This window comes from Sus scrofa, chromosome 5, assembly GCF_054392235.1.
Source record: "Sus scrofa isolate SSC_HxYL_T2T_F1_AM1 chromosome 5, Sscrofa_HxYL_maternal_Yorkshire_Landrace_v2.0, whole genome shotgun sequence".
NCBI classification, from domain to species: Eukaryota; Metazoa; Chordata; class Mammalia; order Artiodactyla; family Suidae; genus Sus; species Sus scrofa.
In genome coordinates, this window is record NC_139387.1 from 86,905,836 (window position 1) to 86,925,119 (window position 19,284).

General features: G+C 37.1%; 1 protein-coding gene across 13 annotated transcripts in view; it reads left to right on the top strand.

The window, feature by feature from the left end:
* The window catches only part of SLC41A2 (solute carrier family 41 member 2), a 127,028-nt gene that overhangs the window by 51,849 nt on the left and 55,895 nt on the right, over positions 1 to 19,284 (top strand). For 7 of the 13 annotated variants that reach the window (XM_005664183.4, XM_084957334.1, XM_084957330.1 and 4 more), the window contains 4 exons: positions 1,604 to 1,675; positions 5,085 to 5,229; positions 8,164 to 8,310; positions 18,855 to 19,002. In XM_005664183.4, the coding sequence (XP_005664240.3) occupies positions 1,604 to 1,675; positions 5,085 to 5,229; positions 8,164 to 8,310; positions 18,855 to 19,002 (512 nt within the window). The remainder of the gene's footprint in view (positions 1 to 1,603; positions 1,676 to 5,084; positions 5,230 to 8,163; positions 8,311 to 18,854; positions 19,003 to 19,284) is intronic. The other 6 variants (XM_084957337.1, XM_084957338.1, XM_084957341.1 and 3 more) reach the window with 1 other exon arrangement.

Here is a 19,284-nt window from a genome sequence, read left to right on the forward strand (position 1 = left end):
CCTGATTCATAGTACCCATTCTTTCTGTCACTCTCACCTTTCTCGATCTTTTGCTAGACTGTTACGAATGCGTGTCTCCACTGATCATCAAACAGTCCTGAAGTCTTGACATCTTGTACTCTTTCACGGAATCATTTTAGATTGTTTCTTCCACCTATAGGCATGTTTCTAAAAGTTATTAAAAACAACGCTCATTTCCTTCATACCTATTTCTCGAACACTAAACCTGAGACAGGTTCACACTTTAAACATTGCTTGTTCCTTATTCACTAGGGCAAAGATCCAGGTTGTCTAGAGCTTCAAACACAGATTTCATCTATCATTTATACTGCCAGGCTTAGGAAGGAAATATTCCAGTAATTGTTCTGAAATGCTGAGAAATCTGCATATGTGCATTTGCTCGATACTTTGAGATTACAGTCCAGAGTGGGGTTATAGAACCGTTTTCCAGATTGATATAGGAAATGTTGTAGCACTTAACTTGTTGGTCTGAAGCCAGTGAGCTAAACTCTAGTTTGTCTGTGGTTAACTACCCATAAATAATTACCCTTATGTTATCTCCCAATTTACACATTCACCTGTCTTCCATGACCAACCAGATGAATAATTGAAACCTAGTTCAGTATATTTTTAGTAATCATTACTTACTGCTTTCCAAATGAATGCTTTAGAAAAAACTTGTCAGATTTAGATATGCATTTTTTTGAATCCTAAGAGGTTGAGAAGAAGGGTGATTTAATTACAGAGCAACTGAATGAGTGAATAATATTGTTTTTTGGAGCATATTCTTCCATTTAGCAGAAAGACATAAATTTTAATAGATATATTATCAAAATTCATGTATGAACCGAATGACTTTTTTATTATTAGCTATTTTATTTAGGACTCAAATAGATTATGTACATATGAATGATTTATTTATATCTGGGGTTTTTGGTCAATAATTCTTCAAATTACATAAATTTCCTGATGTGGAATTAAATGCTAACAGCTCCAAATTATGTAATTTTTTTTTTAAATGGCCGTATCTGTGGCATATGGAAGTTCCTGGGTTAGTGGTGTCTGGTCAGAGCTGCAGCTGCTAGCCTTTGCCTCAGCCATAGCAATGCCAGATCCGGGCTGCATCTGTGACCTACCCCACAGCTTGCGGGCAATGCCAGGTCCTTAACCCAGTGAGAGAGGCCAGGGATTGAACCCACATTCTCACAGACACTATGTTGGGTTCTTAACCTGCTGAGCCACAACGGGCACTCCACAATTATGTAATTATTTATATTGCACCTCACTACACAAAATTTTGCACATTAGTGTGACACTTGATGTTAGTTGTAAAGTAACGTCATAGGGCAGATAGATAGTATTAACTGGTCCACTAGTTCTTGTGAGCTAGTAAGTTAAAAAAAAATTTTTTTTTCTGAACACTTCAGGCAAGTTGAAGGTAAGATGCAAGACTTGTAATGAATTCAGAATTATATTTAATGTGCAGCATGAGCTCATCAGATATACTAAAGGATTGTTTTTGGCTTGAAGACTTCATGTGCTATTTAAACAGTAGAGAGCATATAGACTATTCAATGATATATGAAAATATCTATCTTAACAGGTAAATATTGGGAAGATGGATTCACCCATTGAAAAGTGGAACCTAATAATTGGCAACTTGGCTTTAAAACAGGTAAGTAATTTATATATATTTGTTTATAGATCTTGGGCTTTACCTGTAAGGATGGAATAAATTTTAGTGCTCTTAAGTCTACCATTTAATTGTTTCAGGGTACCTAAAACAATAATTTAGTATTATGAACAAGCGATAGAATAAATGGATATGCATGGCTTCTGATAGTTTTCTTTTTCTAGAAACTGATCAGATTCTTTTAAGTATGAAAAATGTGTAGTGTACAAAACACACAATAAATATGCAAAATATTTTCTATCTTAAGTGTGTGAAAAGAGCCAGAATTTGAGTTAATATCTGTACAAATAAATATTTGGCACTTCATTGCATAAGTGCTGTTTTTCTACGTTGATTTTTTTAGAAGTAAATCCTCTAATTAAACTCAGCTCTTTTTTATATATTATGGTAAGATGTTTCAGCTGAATTTTCTTTAATTTGTTAATGTGATCAGTTTTAATATAAATGAACACATTAAATTGTCAATTACATATACATGGATTATATATAGATAATCTAAATTTCTTTCTAATCTCAGGGGAATATCTCTTTTCTTTCCTACCACCTTCTCTTATCCCCAAGACACAGCCCCCTAACAACTCTTTAGCAAGTCTGAGCTAAGGAAATGATCATTAATTTTAATGTGTCAGCTAGGACATCATGTTGAGAACATGGTTGCAGAAAAGCAATTCCTTGTAGTACATTTCAAAGACAAAGAAATAAAGGAGTTTTTGGAATAAAGGCTTTAAAAAAGATTTTTTTTGGCAAAAAAAAAATCTGTGCAACTGTTTCTAGAAACACAGAGTTGGAAAAAAATCTGGTAATGTCAGCTCTAACATTAATCAGCTGTATCTATAACCTTTGCTAACCTGTCTATGCTTCATTTTCCTCTTCATTTCTACAGTATTGCATTAGAGATTCCTATGACCCTTTTCAGCTTGAAACTGTAGGAATCTATGCAGGGGTAGTAACTGAAATATCTAACAACCAGTAGACTACTGTAAATTAATGTATAAAATTAAACTTTGAAAATATATTGCATTATATTCTTTAAATACTTTAAGCTCTTACTAAGTAATATGAGTTGTACTATAAGTTATTCATCAAATGATTCCAATAATTTCCATCTCAGCTTTTAATTTTTCCCTTCACTCTCAGTCTCCACCCTCCCCATGTCATCCTCTCTCTCTGCAACGGGTGGTCAGAATGGGAGCCAGAGATGGCTGGGGATTCGCTGATTGAGGTTGCCAGAACCTGAAGTCTCTGTCTTTGTCTCACGAAGAACAGGAGAACCCCACACAGGCCCCTTAGGACATAACTGGTGCCAGCCAGTGAGACACCAACTGGCTGGAGCCCAGTTACTTGTGGACAAAAGGAGAAGGGGGAAGAAAACAAGGGCAGGTGGGGGCAGGGGTTGTGCTCTCTCTGAAGCTTCATCTGCTAAGGCTTGTGAAGGGGTAGAAGGCGTGGGGAGGGGAGAGGGGTGGGCTAGCCATGCTCTCTTGGCTAGTGACCAGGTCTGGACAGTAGAGGCGGGGACGGATGGAAAGGCCAGCAGAGGCTCCTGCTGTCATTAGCTGGGCTGTGTGTTCTGACTAACAAATGGATCCCAATCAGACAACTCGTTGCAGATTTCTTCGCAGTTGTTCATGGTTTCCACCTCAGCCTGCCCATAAACTGTCAAATAGAACAAAGTTCCCAATCCCTATGAAGAACCACTACCTCCCTGGGGTGGGGGGTGGGGGTGTGTGCCCTGTGCTCACATCTGTTTAGGCCTATGGCTCCTATTAACCCTCCAGCTACTCCTTAACCCAGACTTTGCTCTTCTCTTGGGTACAATTGGATATTTCCTTTGCAGGTTTATAGAATAGGACTTTTTTTTTTTTTATCTCCTCTGTGTGTGTTTGTATGTAAATGCTGTGATGTCTTACATAGGCTTTCTAGCTCTGAATTGTGTTTCTAAGAAACACCTACTAGACTTTACATTATTAATTAATGTTATTGTTTTTAACATGTGATATAATTTACTAAACAGTCTGAGAATGCTGAAGTATCTTAGCAACTGGTACATCCATAATGCTGCCTGACTCTCAGCTCTGAATCTGCTGTAATGAAAGATCTGGGGCTGGAACCTAGAATATTTGGACTTGCTAGCCCTGGCTTTTTCACTAGTTTAGTCTGATAAGATCATACCACTAGGGTTCTTTACCTGGAACCCTGGATTCCAGTACATAGATGGGCTTCAGAGAGTCTGTGAGCACCTAGAAAATCTACCCAAAATGGTGAATGTGTCTGTGTTTTCATGGAGGTAAGAATCTATAAAATTTTCACCGAGATTTTTACAACTGTGTTTGGGACATAGCACAATTAGTGTTACTTTTTCCAGGTGTTCTTTGTTTTTGTTGTTTTGCTTTTTAGGGCAGCACCCACAGCATGTGGATGTTCCCAGGCTAGGGGTTGAATCAGAGATATAGCTACCGGCCACAGCAATACGGGATCCGAGCCTCATCTGCAACCTACACCACAGCTCACAGCGACACCAGATCCTTAACTCACTGAGCAAGGCCAGGGATCAAATCTGCATCCTCATGGATCCTGGATGAATACTAGTTGGATTTGTTTCCGCTTTAACACAACCAGAACTCCTAGTTGCTTTTTTTTTTTTTTTTTTTTGAGGTCTGCTTTGCGACACCACTGTGGGAGGCACTTCGTATATTTATATAATTCATTTAAATATCAACCCTTTCATGTTTGATATTGTCACTATCACTTTTCAGATTAGATGCTTAAGTTTTTATAGCACTAATCATGATTGTGACTATTTGTGAGGTTACTTTTAATGTCTGCATCGCCTATTGACTAAGAGTTCTGTGAGGGCAGGGGAGAAATCTATTTTGACCACTGTTGTAGCCCAGTAACAAGCATAGCACCTGGTAAAAGTAGATTCCAAATTAATGCTTATTGGATGAATGAATTTAAATAACTTGCCAGGAGATTAAGTGATATAGCCAGGAATCAAACTCATCACTCAATTATAGTACCCCATCTCTTGTCAGTATTGCCCTAGAGTCAGACTTCAGTCATGTGGATTGGGTACTTTTCAGTCTTAAGTTTGGTATTGTTTTAGATGATCAGTGATTACATCATTAGAGTCCCATGAGGTGCTTGGTAACAAATAGATTCCTGGACCCTATTCCACACCTGTTACCAAGAGATCTGGGCACTTTGAGACCCCATAACCTCAGGGAATAGTAAAACTAAAATGTAGCAGCTTCTTCAAAAGGTAAGGCAGCTTAATTACCATTTGACCATATTTCTTTCTTCTTACTCCTTGTATGCATACTTATATAATCAAATAAAAATGTTTTCAAAATGAATAATTCAGTTGGATTTTATTAAAATTCTTTTTAAGGTTCAAGCAACAGTAGTTGGCTTTCTAGCAGCTGTGGCAGCAATTATACTGGGCTGGATTCCAGAGGGAAAATACTATCTTGATCATTCCATACTTTTGTGCTCTAGCAGTGTAGCAACTGCCTTCATTGCATCTCTTCTGCAGGGTAAGTAAATTTATAAATGTCTACATTTTTTTTTACTTTCTAATTATCTTCCATTTTAACTGTTTTCATTTAAATGATATTTGTTCCTTAAAAAAAACTGAGAAAGGGAGTTCCTGTTGTGGCGCAGTGGTTAACGAATCCAACTAGGAACCATGAGGTTTTGGGTTCGATCCCTGGCCTTGCTCAGTGGGTTAAGGATCCGGCATTGCCGTGAGCTGTAGTGTAGGTCGCAGACGCGGTTCGGATCCCCAAGTTGCTGTGGCTCTGGCGTAGGCCGGTGGCTACAGCTCCTATTGGACCCCTAGCCTGGGAACCTCCATATGCCGCGGGAGCGGCCCAAGAAATGACAAAAAGACACACACACACACACACACACACACACACACACAAAAAAAAGAATTGGTTCGTCTTATTTTATAGTTGTCATCTTTTCACCTTATATCACCAGTGAAGTAAAAAATAGAAAATTTTCATGTCAAGTGATCATACAGCAAAGCTAACTTTTTTGGCTTGACTCTGGTAATTTAGAGAATGTTACGAAAATTAAGATTTGGAGTTCCTGTTGTGGTGCAGCGGAAACAAATCCGACTAGGAATCATGAGGTTGTGGGTTCAATCCCTGGCCTTGCTCAGTGGGTTAAGTTCTGGTGTTGCCGTGAGCTGTGGTGTAGATCGCAGACTCAGCTCGGATCCTGCATTGCTGTGGCTGTGGTGTAGGCCAGTGGCTACAGCTCTGATTCAGCCCCTGGCCTGGGAACCTCCATATACAAAAAAAGAAAAAAAAAAAAAAAAAAAAGATTTGACTTCTAAAATACTTTTAGGCATGTGTTTTAGTACTTAATTTATACCAGCGGTAGTTTTTTGTCTCTATGTAGAACTACTAGAATTGAATGGTGTTATTAACACTGTCAAAAATAGAGTGAAGATGAAGTTCCCATCGTGGCTCAGTAGTTAACGAATCCGACTAGGAACCATGAGGTTTTGGGTTCAATCCCTGGCCTTGCTCAATGGGTTAAGGATCCCGAGTTTTGGTGAGCTGTGGTGTGGGTCGCAGACACAGCTTGGATCCCATGTTGCTATGGCTCTGGCATAGGCCTGCGGCTTCAGCTCTGATTCGACACCTAGCCTGGGAACCTCCATGTGCCGTGGGGGCGGCTCTAGGAAAGGCAAAAATTAAAAAAAAAAAAAAAAAAAAAAGTGAAGTTATGTTATTGGAAAATTAATTTCTGGTAAAAAAAAATGTTAAAGCTTTAGTACTTTCTTTCTTTAGGCTCATTTGCTTCTGTTCTCTTTCTAATCTTGTTTCATTTAAAAATAATTGTTTCAGTTTTTTCAGCCTAACAAGTATTTGTGGTGCTTGGGATTTTTAAAACCTTAACAATTCAGATTTTTAAAATACATTCGTTTGTGCCTTCTTTCTTTGAATAATGTATGTTCTAATTTCATGATAATTCACCCTTTATATATGTAAAGCAGATACTATTGACCACCTTTAGGAGGTGAGAAAACTGATTCAGGTAAGGTAGCTTATCCAATTTTGTCAGCTCATTCACAGAAAAATCAGAATCAAAACCATTTCCTGCCTCTCAGCTCTTTCCTCTGGTCCATCATGGTGAGATATTTGTTTTCAGCTGAAAAGATAAAGATAGCATTCCGTCATAGGAGAACTTTCCCCATTGATCTTTAAATGTGCTAATTTTGAAAAAAAAAATTCTATCCAATCATGTTTTGACTGAGTCAATACTTAATACATTTAAAGGTTTTTCTTCTATTCTTTTTTCTGTTTACAATAATATTATGGGAAAGGTAAGTCCATAGATTGAAAGATTGAAAAAAAAACCTCCAGAATATAAGATGTGAGACATTGAACCAAGACAAAAATCTACTTTCAATAATTTTGGCTCAGAGTTCTTGCCATGGTGCAGTGGGTTAAGGATCCAGTGTTGACTCTGCAGAGGCCTGGGTTAAATCCCGGGCCTGTTGCAATGGGTTAAGGATCTGGCATTGTTGCAGCTGTGGTGTAATTTGTAGCTGCAGCTCAGATCCCATTCCTGCTAGGGACTTCCATATGCCAAGGTTTGGCCAAAAAAGAGAAAGAAAAAAACTTCAGCTTTATGGGTTAGTGGAAAAAACACTGTAACTTACAAACTGTGTGACCTTAGGCAAGAATTTAAACCTACTCCTAAGACCTCAGTTTTATTATCTATAAAATGAGTTAGAATAAAATCATTTAGAATAATTTTCAGTCTAAAAGTGTACAGTATAGATATAAATGTTATTTTTCTCCTGTTTCTATGATTCAGTAATATAAGGTATTAAAAGTGCAAGTATATTTTCATCTTCTGTTGTTGCAGGTTCATAGTCAGAAACTTTTGAGTTTAAAGAATAACCTTTACAAGGACTGCTTCTTGTATTCTAGCCTCCAGTATTCAAAATTTAATAATTCCCCTCTTCTTAATACTTCAGCACTTTTTAATAAAATGAAGCAAGCATTTCTGGCTACCACTATATAAACAAATCTGATTTTGTTGGTATTCTTCCCATTTGCTATGTATATAAATATGACTCACCTTTCTTTGACATTTTCATACTTTGAGGGTTAAAGTAAAATCTTTGGCTTTGATACACATGGATACATTACATCTAGGACATGCATTTTACTAAATTTGAAATTTTAGCTTTAATGTTATTTTACAGTAGCTTTTCAGATCTCTAAATGCAACAGTGAACTTCTCAAATCTTTTGTGATTCCCCACTTGGAATTTGATGAAAGACGTTTTGCCAAAGCAAAAATGTTTTATTTGCTCTAATCAGCTTATCTAAGCAGTCTAACTGGAACTGATACACTGTTTGTCTAGCCAATGTATTTCAGTATTTAGGGGATTGATATTCTTTAAATCATAGCACAGAAAGTAATGAGCTTTCTTTTTTCTAGGAATAATAATGGTTGGGGTTATCGTTGGTTCAAAGAAGACTGGTATAAATCCTGATAATGTTGCTACACCCATTGCTGCTAGTTTTGGGGACCTTATAACTCTTGCCATATTAGCTTGGATAAGTCAGGGCTTGTACTCCTGTCTTGGTAAGTTGACTTTAAATTAAATATGATGCATTATTCAGAGTCTCTTTAAATAAATATTGTTGCAGCAATGTCGTCAATCCATGGTGGCCTTCATCTGTATTAGAACTGTGGTTGAGACTGATTAGAACAATATCTTCTATTCATTGTATACCTACTATGTGTTGTGGTACTCACATTTTTTCTCCTCTTAAAGAGTTTTAAATTCCAAAAGATAAGGATTACCTTCTCTAATTTCAGATGAGAAAACTGAAGATCTTAAAGGTTATATATGTTGTCCATAACTGGTAGGAAAGTTGAACCCAGGTCTAGCAGGGTGAATTCTGCCTTTTCCTCTGAATATGTAGCCAGTGAGGGGTCAACCCAGAGGATTCTGATACATGTTTTGCACTCTTGTCTCAGAACATAAGGTTACTTAGTGATTTTTTCCCCCTATCAGAAACAGATGTGGCGATTGCTAACAACAACCAAAAAGTCACTATGAAAATTAGCCTGAATGCTGTGTGAATTTGGAGTCATATATGAGATTCCCGATAATAGTAATAAAGTATGTATAGAATTGAATGAATTGTTTTTACGCACATTTATACTCTGGAACTGTGTCAATGAATATGATTTGTGAACATAAGTTTTGCTGAAAGTTGATTGTGGTTTCATTTTTTTTAGATGCCAAATTTTTTGGAAGATTAAAAGAAAAATAGAAACCCGCAGTAATAAAATGAAAAAAAAGGAGGGAGAGACTAGTAGCCAAGCTAGAAGCAAATTCTTATTCGCATATCATCATATATTTTCATGGATTTTAGACAGATTTATGGTATATTTTAGAATAAAGCCAAAGTAATTTGGTTTGAAGAAGAAAGAGTATCAGATAAATGTTTTTGAATTAAAAAAGGACTTTACCAAGGCAGTCATTTTCTATTACTTTTGGAAATACCAAGAGAAGCCTTTTTTTAGTATATAAAGTTACCTTAAATTATTTAATGAGGGGAACTCCTGTGTGCTCACTTTTTAAATTTTATTTTTAAAAATGACACAAGTGGTAATCTCTCCTTTTAAAAAGACTTAATCAGGAGTTACCATTGTGGCTCAGTGGTAAAGCACCCAACTAGTATCCACAAGGACTCGGGTTTGATCCCTGACTTTGCTCAGTGGGTTAAGGATCAGCATTGCTGTGAGCCATGGTGTAGGTTGCAGACATGGTGTGGTGTGGGTCCCTCATTGCTGTGGCTGTGGCATAGGGCGGCAGCTGCAGCTCCCATTTGACCTCCCCTAGCCTGGGAACTTCCATGTGCCACAGGTATGGCCCTCAAGCGATGAAAGACCAAAAAAGAAAAAAAAGAGACTTAATCATAATGTGTTATTCTGTAAAGCTTTCAATATTTTGAGTGTTATAGATGACACATTAGTAGTTTAACTAGATCAGGAAATTAAAAAGTGAAATATAATGGTACCATTATAGACCATAATTTTGGAAAAATAATTTTATTATTAAATATTATTGAAGCTTTTCCAAGCCTTTACTTATCATCTGAAAGTAGGCTTAAAGTAATTCAAGATGAATTAATTAAAACAAGATCTTCTATCTTCCATCTGAATCATTTGTTTCCCTAGAATGACATTTTTTTAAATGGGCTACCAGATTGATTCCATAGTTAATTTAAAGATGTTTCTCTTTCTTTCTTTTGCCACATCTGTGGCATGTAGAAGTTCCTGGGCTACGAATCAAACCCTTACCACAGCGGCGACCCAAGCTGCTGCAGTGACAATGCCTGACTCTTACCCCGCTGTGGTGTAGGAGGACTCCTTAAAGCTGTTTCTCAAATGTTGGTTTTGGATTTCTGAAGTGTTTGCATTATGAACACTAGGGGGCCTCCTAAGACCAGCAGTTGGAAGCCTAGTATGGGTTGGGGAGGTGGGGGGCAGTTGGGAGGTAGTGTGATCACAAAGATTAGGAATGGGTACGCTTAAATTCCAAGATCCCATTTGCTCTGCTGAGATGCCTAGGTCTTGGAAACCAAGTTTAATTCCTGACTATGTTGGAAACACTTGGCAATCTTTAGCGATAAAAAGAGGATTTCATGGCAGCCATAGGCTTTGGATATAAAAAGAGGCCATGAATTATGTGGCTCTCAAAGAACTGGACACTGAGAAAAATCTCACTTAACTCTTCACTTAGAGTTTGGATTTTCAGAAACAACTCTGAACAGCTCCTCTGGTGTTCTGTTAGCTTTGGTGCATGCCCTAAGGCTCACTCAACATTTGTTCAGTGTCCTGCCTTTCTTTTACGCCTGAGAAAATGTGCTGATTTCTGATATCCGAAGTAAATATGAAATTTCCCTTCTCACCTCTCTAGTTCTCAAAAAAAGGTCAAAAGAAACAAAGCTTTGTTTACTCTTACTGACTTTATTTTTGCAGTCACCCTGAGGAAATCTTTATTGCTTAGGGAACACGGTTAAAGTTTTAGCCTGGTGTTCAAGCTCCCTGGAGTCTTACCTTCTTGTCAAGCTCCTGCCGGCTTCTCCCTTTCTGTACCTTCCGTGTACCTCCTCCCTTTCTTGTTCGGCAGCCAAACTCAGCCATTTGCTGCTTCTCACACACTGCCTGTGATTTTTCTTTCTCGTGTCATTCCCCTCCTCTCCATGAAGGCCAGCCAGAATTCTCATTATTCAGTCCTAAATTTACAGAGTTCCCTAATCTTCGGTATCTGCTCTGAATCCTTACAGCGCTTTATCAACACTTCTCTTGAGACGTTCTTTACATTTGGCCCATCCCTGTAGCTTTTTATGTAACTGCAGTATCTTCACTTACGAGGCTCTAAGCTTCTTGAGAACAAAACTGTGTTTTTATTTTGTTTGTTTCTTAGGCCCCATAGTGCCTTACACATAATGGATGTTAAATAAGTGGCACTTCACCAAATGCTTTATTCCTTTTGAAAGCTATTCAGTTGATGTGAGTAGAAATTATTTAGGAAGCGGTATATGCATGGGAAATGAAGGATAGATACCTCTTTCAATGACTTTGCCACAGTACCTGTCCAATAACACAATAGATTGTAATAAAAATCCTTTGATGAGGACATAGTATTAGGAAAATATTGGAAGGGCATATTGTCTTAGCAGAAAGTATCTAGAAGTTAGTATCACCACAGAAAAAATAAAAATGGCAACATATGGCCAGAAAAGCTGTATTTCAAGTGAAAATAGAAAAGGAGATAGAAAGTGAGTTTAGAGAGTAGTTAAGCTCTAAATTATGATATGCTTCGTATGACTTGCAGAGAAAATATAAAGACATTTATTCATTCATAGAGTAATCTTTAAACAGTAATCTTCAAAAGCTATTAAAAGGATCTAAAGTGGGGCCAGTGACTGAAATACCCATACCTAATAGTTGTTGGCCTTTTCTTCTTGCTTGCATAATTTTAAGAGGATTTTAAAGACTCTTTTTCAATTAGTTATAACTCCGTGGCTATGCAGTTCCTTTATGTACATGATGTTTACTGATTTGAAAAATTACCAGCTCTTCCTTTTTTAGGCAAGATCCGAGAAGCAAAATGTTGGTTCATTTCTCTTCTTCAGGGTTAGCTTTAAAAAGACGACTCAGGAAGCAGTAAGCTCTAAGAGCAGTAACAGCCTCGGGTTGTTACTTCAGTCCTGTGGTGACCGACAGAGAGGCCCCTGGTTATTTACAATACTTTCTAGAATATCATGGCCTTGATGTGGTAGTGTGACTAGAATCTAAAATTATTGGCAGTCTCGTCGTAGCTCAGCAGAAATGAATCTGGCTAGTATCCATGAGGACGCAGGTTCGATCCCCGGCCTCGCTCAGTGGTTTAAGGATCTGCCGTTGCTGTGAGCTGTGGTGTGTGTTGCAGACGTGGCTGAGATCCCCATTGCTGTGGCTGTGGTGTAGGCCCATGGCTACAGCTCCAATTCACCCTCTAGCCTGGGAACCTCCATATGCCATGGGTGTGGCCCTAAAAAGACAAAAAATAAATAAAAAAAAATTATTGTGCATGCCATTCTTCTGCACTTCTTTAGCTCTGTTTGATCTTGGTTCCTAGAAGGTCAGTTTGGTGAGAAAATTCTGATGGTTACTGTAAAGGGCCTTTGAAAAATTGCTCACAACTTACCATCCCCATTGCTTTATTACTTCAGAAAGAGCTGACATATAAAAATGTCACTCCTAGCAGTTATATATTTCAGAAGAATTTCAGGGAAATAATGAATGCTGTTAATGCAATTATGTAACAGTAGTCGCAAAATCCCACCGACAATATAGTAAAATGGAAAGCTGTGAATCAAAAAGATGGCAATTATGTTTGGCAGTTAAGTGGAATCATGGCAATTTGACCCACCTTGGTTGTGTTAACCCTTACTTTATCTATAGCATTGAATCAGTACTAATCTACACAGACATTTATTAGGCTTAAAATTCCACAATTTGTGTGTGTGTGTGTGTGTGTGTGTTTTGTGTTTTTTAGGGCCGCACTTGTGGCATATGGAGGTTCCCAGGCTAGGGGTCTAATCAGAGCTGTTGCTGCCGGCCTACACCACAGCCACAGCAATGCCAGGTCTGAGCCACATCTGTGACCTACGCCACAGCTCACAGCAACGGTGGATCTTAACCCACTGAGCAAGGCCCGGGATCGAACCTGCATCCTCATGGTTCCTAGTTGGATTAGTTTCCACTGCACCACAATGGGAACTCCAGAATTCCACAATTTTATCTGTAGTCCCATATTTATTTGCATTGCTGCTATAACAGATTGATACAACTTTATGGCTTAGAAGAACAGAAATTAATTTTCATATAGTTCTAGAGGCCAAAGTCCAAAATGAGTTGGTTGTTCAGCGCTAAAATCAAGGTTGTCAGCAGGGCTTGATCCTTCTGGAGGTTTCAGGGGAAATGTTCCATCTTCAGGTAGCCACCAGCATTCCTTAGCCTGCAGCCACATTACTGATCTCTGCTTCTGTGGTCACATTGCTTTATCTCCTGTAGTTAAATTCCTCTCTATTTCTTGCTTATAGTGTAACTGTGATTACTTTAGGGCTCACTCAGGTAACCCAGGGTACTCTCCCTGTTTCAAAATCCTTACTTAATCATATCTGCAATGCTGCTTTTACCAAGAAGGTAACATTCACTGTTTCTGGAGATTAGGATATGGATGTTTTTGAGAACCATTATTCAGCCCCACCACAATGTCCATTCTGATATATCCAGAAATTAATGTATTATTCTATCATTTAAACACATTTGATTTAGAAGGAAGGCACTTTTAATGCACAAGTTCATGGTTGGATTTTTTTAAAAGTATAGTTCTGTCAATGTTCTGTCGTGGTTGGCTTTTAATTAACCATCTTCTCTTGCTTATTGTGTCATTAGTGGTTTTCTAAAAGTAATTCTTTAATCTTACGACATCTATAAAACACTAATAGAGCCTAAAAGGAGGAATGTTTAACCACCTTCCCTTTTTGTCTAATTGCAATTTCCCTGTAACCATCGGATTAGAATTTGGCCAGGGAAAAGGTAAGAGGGTCCTATACAATCAAACGTATTTAATTTGCTAGGGATGGGCATTTTAGATTTGGCAGGAAATTGAAGACATTTGCAATAAATCATCTTAAATATTTTAATTTTATCATGATTTTTGCCCTTTTCTTTCATGTTAATTTTTTTTTATTTGGAGATAATTTTAAACATATAAAATATTTACAGAAATAGGAGTTCCTGTCGTGGCGCAGTGGTTAACGAATCTGACTAGGAACCATGGGGTTGCAGGTTCGATCCCTGGCCTTGCTCAGTGGGTTAAGGATCTGGCATTGCCGTGAGCTGTGGTGTAGGTCGCATATGCGGTTCAGATCCTGAGTTGCTATGGCTGTGGTGTAGGCCGGCGGCTACAGCTCCAAGCCAACCCCCTAGCCCGGGAACCTCCCAGCGGCCCAAGAAATGGCAAAAAAAAAAAAAAAAAAAAAAAAAAAAAAAAAAAATCTACAGAAATAAAGGTACCAAAAAACCCTATATACCCTTACCCATATTCACCAAATGTTATAATTTTACCCCATTTACTTCATCCTTTCTTCTGTCCATCTGTATGTATGTATACATCTGTGTCTTTGTCTTTAACATTTTTAAGGACTACAATTCCCATTCTTTTGTTGTTGTTGTTAGAATTTTTAAAGTTGAGATATAAATCACTTGCCATGCAATTCACCTTTTAAAAGTGTACAATTCTGTAGTTCTTGGCATATTTATGAGAGTGTGCCACCTATTATCTCGTTCCAGAACATTTTCATCACCCTAAAAAGAAACCTTTAGCAGTCACTCCGCATTCTACCTTTCCCCCAGCACCAGCAGCCACGAATCTACTTTCTTTCTCTATGGATTTGCCTGTTGTAGACATTTCAAGAAATGGAATCATACACTGTGTGACCTTTTCTCTCCAGTTTCTTTCAGCTAGTATGTTTTCAAGGTTCATCTGTGCTTTGGCATGATGCAGTACTGAATCATGACGAATACTGAATAATATTTCCTTTTATGGATTAATAATATGGCTGAATAATGTTCCATTGTATGGATATATCACATTTTATTTATCCATTTGCCAGTAGATGGACATTTGGTTTGCTTCCACTGTTTGGCTCTAATGCGTAATGCTGCTTTGAACATTCTTGTACACGTTTTTGTGTGAACATATTTTTTTCAGTTCTCTTGGTATATACATAGCAGTGAAATTTCTGGATCATATAACTTCTAACTTTTTGAGGAACTGCCTACTCATTATTTTTCATTTCTTTCCTGAGAAACTTTTCCCCCTCTTTGAAAATTCAGGGCAGTGATTCTGGAGTTAGGAAGATTAGTGTTTTTTCATCTTCAGATGTCCTTCCAGAGATGTGATGTTGAGAGTAAATTAAAAGTCTGGCATGGGCTCCTCTCTTGACCTGACAATGAAATACTAAGATGATCTGACCTGGCAGAATAGTTCTTTTCATTTATGTTTAGTGAGTTTTAATGCTTTTGGTTTTCTGTCTGATTCTATAAAGAGATTTTTGGCAGCCTTCGATAGGCATGCTTTCTAATTGGAATGTTAGCAAGGAGAACTGGGAATCCATCCAGTAAAGGTTTTTCATCTTTTAAAAAACTACGGAGAAGATGACTCTATATGTAGCATTAGTCATATCCCTTTAAATGGAAGAAAATATTTAAATGAATTATGTTAGTTTAATTATTTTGAAGATGCGATGGCAAATCCAGATGAAGCAATGAGGATGAAATTTGGATATTATTTTAATATTTGTAGTAATTGTTCCTATCTCATTGGGAAAAACATCGAGTTTCTATCTAATTCAAACATCTTTAGTCAGAGTTGAGGGAATCTTTAAATACTTAAGACGATGAGGAAATACAAAATTCATTCAAAGATAAGAGTATGAATGAGGGTTGAAGCATTTTGTGAGATGTCAGAAAAGTTCAGTAACACTTAACTTAAATCTAAAGCCACAGGCTACAAGGACTGTGAAATCAACTCTATCTTTAGGTTGTGAAGTCCCTACCGTACAAAATAAGTATTAGGGTTTTTGAGATAAATCCAGGAATGTCTTGGCTGAAATCTCTGACAATAATAAGACCTTGATAAGCTAAGATGCTATTACCAAAAACGTTTTTAGATGCTATAACTGTTTCGCTATAAAAATACTGAGAATCAAATGTGTGGTACGAATGGTTTTATGCTAAAGAAACAGCACCTAGTGTTGGAATATACTTGTTACCTAGCTCATTAGAGTAACATGTCAGTCTCCTAATTCTGTTTCAATATTTATAATTAATTAACTCTTATAATTGTCAAATAGAAATTTTACCAAATTTGTATACATTGTGTGAATATTTATGAAAACTTGACTCAGTGTATTTGTACACTTGTTAGATTTAGAAATATTATCTTAAGTACTAGGAAGCTTTTCTGAGGTACGGGAACTGTCTAAAGTAAATAGAATATCTCAGGATGTTTAACTAAGTAAATGCAACTAAATATAATTCCAGACCCTTAAAAATAATTTTTGGTTGGATGATGAACACTGTGAGTGTAATGTTAAGTGCTTTACTGTTTTTTTCCTTACAAAGTGTTAGACTTTTTTTTAAAATTAAAGTATATTTGATTTACAACATTGTGCCAGTTTCTGCTGCTTTCTACAGCAAACTGACCCAGTCATTCATATATATATATATATATATATATATATATATATATATATATTCATATATGTATACACACACACACACACATTCCCTTTCTTTTATTATCTGCCATTATAGTTTATCCCAAGGGACTAGATATAGTTCCCTGTGCTGTACAGTAGGACCTAATTGCTTATCCATTCTAAAGGCGATGGTTTGTATCTGCTAACCCCAAACTCCCAGTCCATCCCACTCCCTCCCCACTTCCCCTTGGCAACCACAAGTCTGTTCTCTATGTCTGTGAGTCTGTTTCTGTTTTGTAGGTAGGTTCATTTGTGCCATATTTTAGATTCCACACATAAGTGATATCATATGGTATTTGTCTTTCTCTTTCTGACTTGCTTTACTTAGTATGAGAATCTTTAATTGCATCTATGTTGCTGCAGATGGCATTATTTGGTTCTTTTATGGCTGAGTAGTATTCCACTGTATATGTGTGCCACATCTTCTTAATCTATTCATCTGTTGATGGTTATTTAAGTTGCTTCTATGTATTAGCTATTGTTAATAGAGCTGCTGTGAACATAGGGGTCCATGTATCTTTTTGAATTTTAGTTTTGTCCAGATATATGCCCAGGACTGGGATTGCTGGATCATATGGTAGTTCTATATTTAGTTTTCTTGGACTTTGTTGCTATACGCAGCTGTCTGTAGATTATTTGGAGCCTTACAAGTCTTGGTTTTAAGCTTTATTATAATAGATCTAAAGTCGATTTTATACTAGGGCTAGCCCCACTACTGAGAAGTGACCCTTCTTTGGTCTTCACTGACTGTTCTCAGTGTCCAAAGAGGCTGTTGTCTCTAGGGGGTTAGATCTCAAATGACTTCTAGCCCTTTGTAAGCTTTGGGAAATTTTTAGTTTATAACTTGCCAGTTATTCTTGGCCTGACTTTGTGGAGTTCACCCTATGCATGCATGGCTTGATTTTCAGTTTGCAGCTCTTTCTATGATAATTTCCTCTTCTCCAGTATCCTACCCTGTAAATTCCCACTCTTTTAGATTCATTCTGCTGGAATTGACCGGTGGTCTGAAGTACGCCTTTAGTCAGAAAGCTGAGGTAGGGCTTATCTCATTTCTTTCCCCTCGGGGAAGTCTTGAAGTATTGGCTATCAGTGTCTGAAAACAGTTTATTGTCACCTATCTACATATATATGTAAATCTTCTAGTCATTTGTAAAAGTGCATTTCAAATGTTCTTCAGAGACAGCATGCATCATCATGTCCACAAAGCAAGATAAGTGGCCAAGCCCAAAGTCACTAAGCTTTCCTAAACTCTTATCTATAGGAACACATCGTAAGAATGAAGAGAGGATGAATAATTGTGACGGAAAGTCTTGGCAGTCGGTTTTCTGCGTATGTGCCAAATAGCAGGATGTTAATAATGATGACAGTGATGGTTACGATGATAGTAATTGTTCAGGAATTGTTACCTACGTGCCTGAGCACTATTCTAGTTAATTTACAGGTATTAATTCTCTTAAGACTCACACTAATCCCATGAGATAGGTATTATAGTTTTTACCATTTTATAGATAAGGAAATTAAAGTGTAAAGAAGTTGAATTTCTTGTCCAAGGTGAGTCGTAACATCCAGATGAGAAGTGAGGAGTGAATGGTTAATGGACCATACTGTAGTCTGTCTTGGCATATTAAATGTTCTGAGTAATTCTGTAGTGAAGAAATCTCTTTATTAAACCTAGTATTTCAGCTTGATTTTGGAGCTTGGAACACTGTTCAGGATTGGGAGGATATCTATTCTCAATCAATTGGCCAATATTCCATGGAATGCTTGTACTGTAAGATCCTTTTGGGTTCAAACAATGTTTTCTTAGGCTTTATAGTTTGGAGTTAAGAGCACTAAATCTGGTGTCAGACAGATTTCGTTTTCTCCCCGTTCTTGCTATTTCTTAGCTGTGCACCTAAGTGCCTAAGCCTCAATTTCTTCATAAGGTAGGAATGAGTTTCTACTTCCTACTTGTGAGGACAATTAAATGAGATAATGAACATAAAGTATTTAGCACAGTACTTGGTAAGTGGTGGGGCCACATAATGTTAGCTTTTTTGCTGTTGTTATTCTTGTTATTACTATTATTGTTACTCACATCTAGGTTATATAACTATTTCAATAAATGTTTGTTGGATTAATGGATTAGTTTTGTCACATTAGTTAACATTTTTTACCTTATCTATAATTGTCAAATTGTTTGAAATTTGTGGAAAATATATAGCATGAATCTGTTTTTAAATATTTTAGAATTTACATTTTTGCTACATGGTTAGAAAAGAGATCGAAATGTTGTCTCTTTTTGAATTTTAGAGACCTACTACTACATTTCTCCATTAGTTGGTGTCTTTTTCTTGGCTCTAACTCCTATCTGGATCATAATAGCTGCCAAACATCCAGCCACAAGAACAGTTCTCCACTCTGGCTGGGAGCCTGTCATAACAGCAATGGTTATAAGTAGGTTAGTATTAAAATGTGTGTGTTTGTATGTGTACAGAGTTTATTCTATCTGCATGTATCTCTATGTATGAAACCAAATCAGTGGCCTGTTTTGTAATTCTTAGAACAGTCATTTTATATAGCCAAGTCTTTATTATCTCAGGTAACAGGGATATAGGTGATGAGAGTTATTAAAATCAGTAGATGTACAGAACCTCATTTGGCTACCAGTTTCAAACGTTTCCCCAACCAAATTCTTACCAGATTGATGTTTAAAATTTAATGGTGTTGGTCTTTGTGTGTG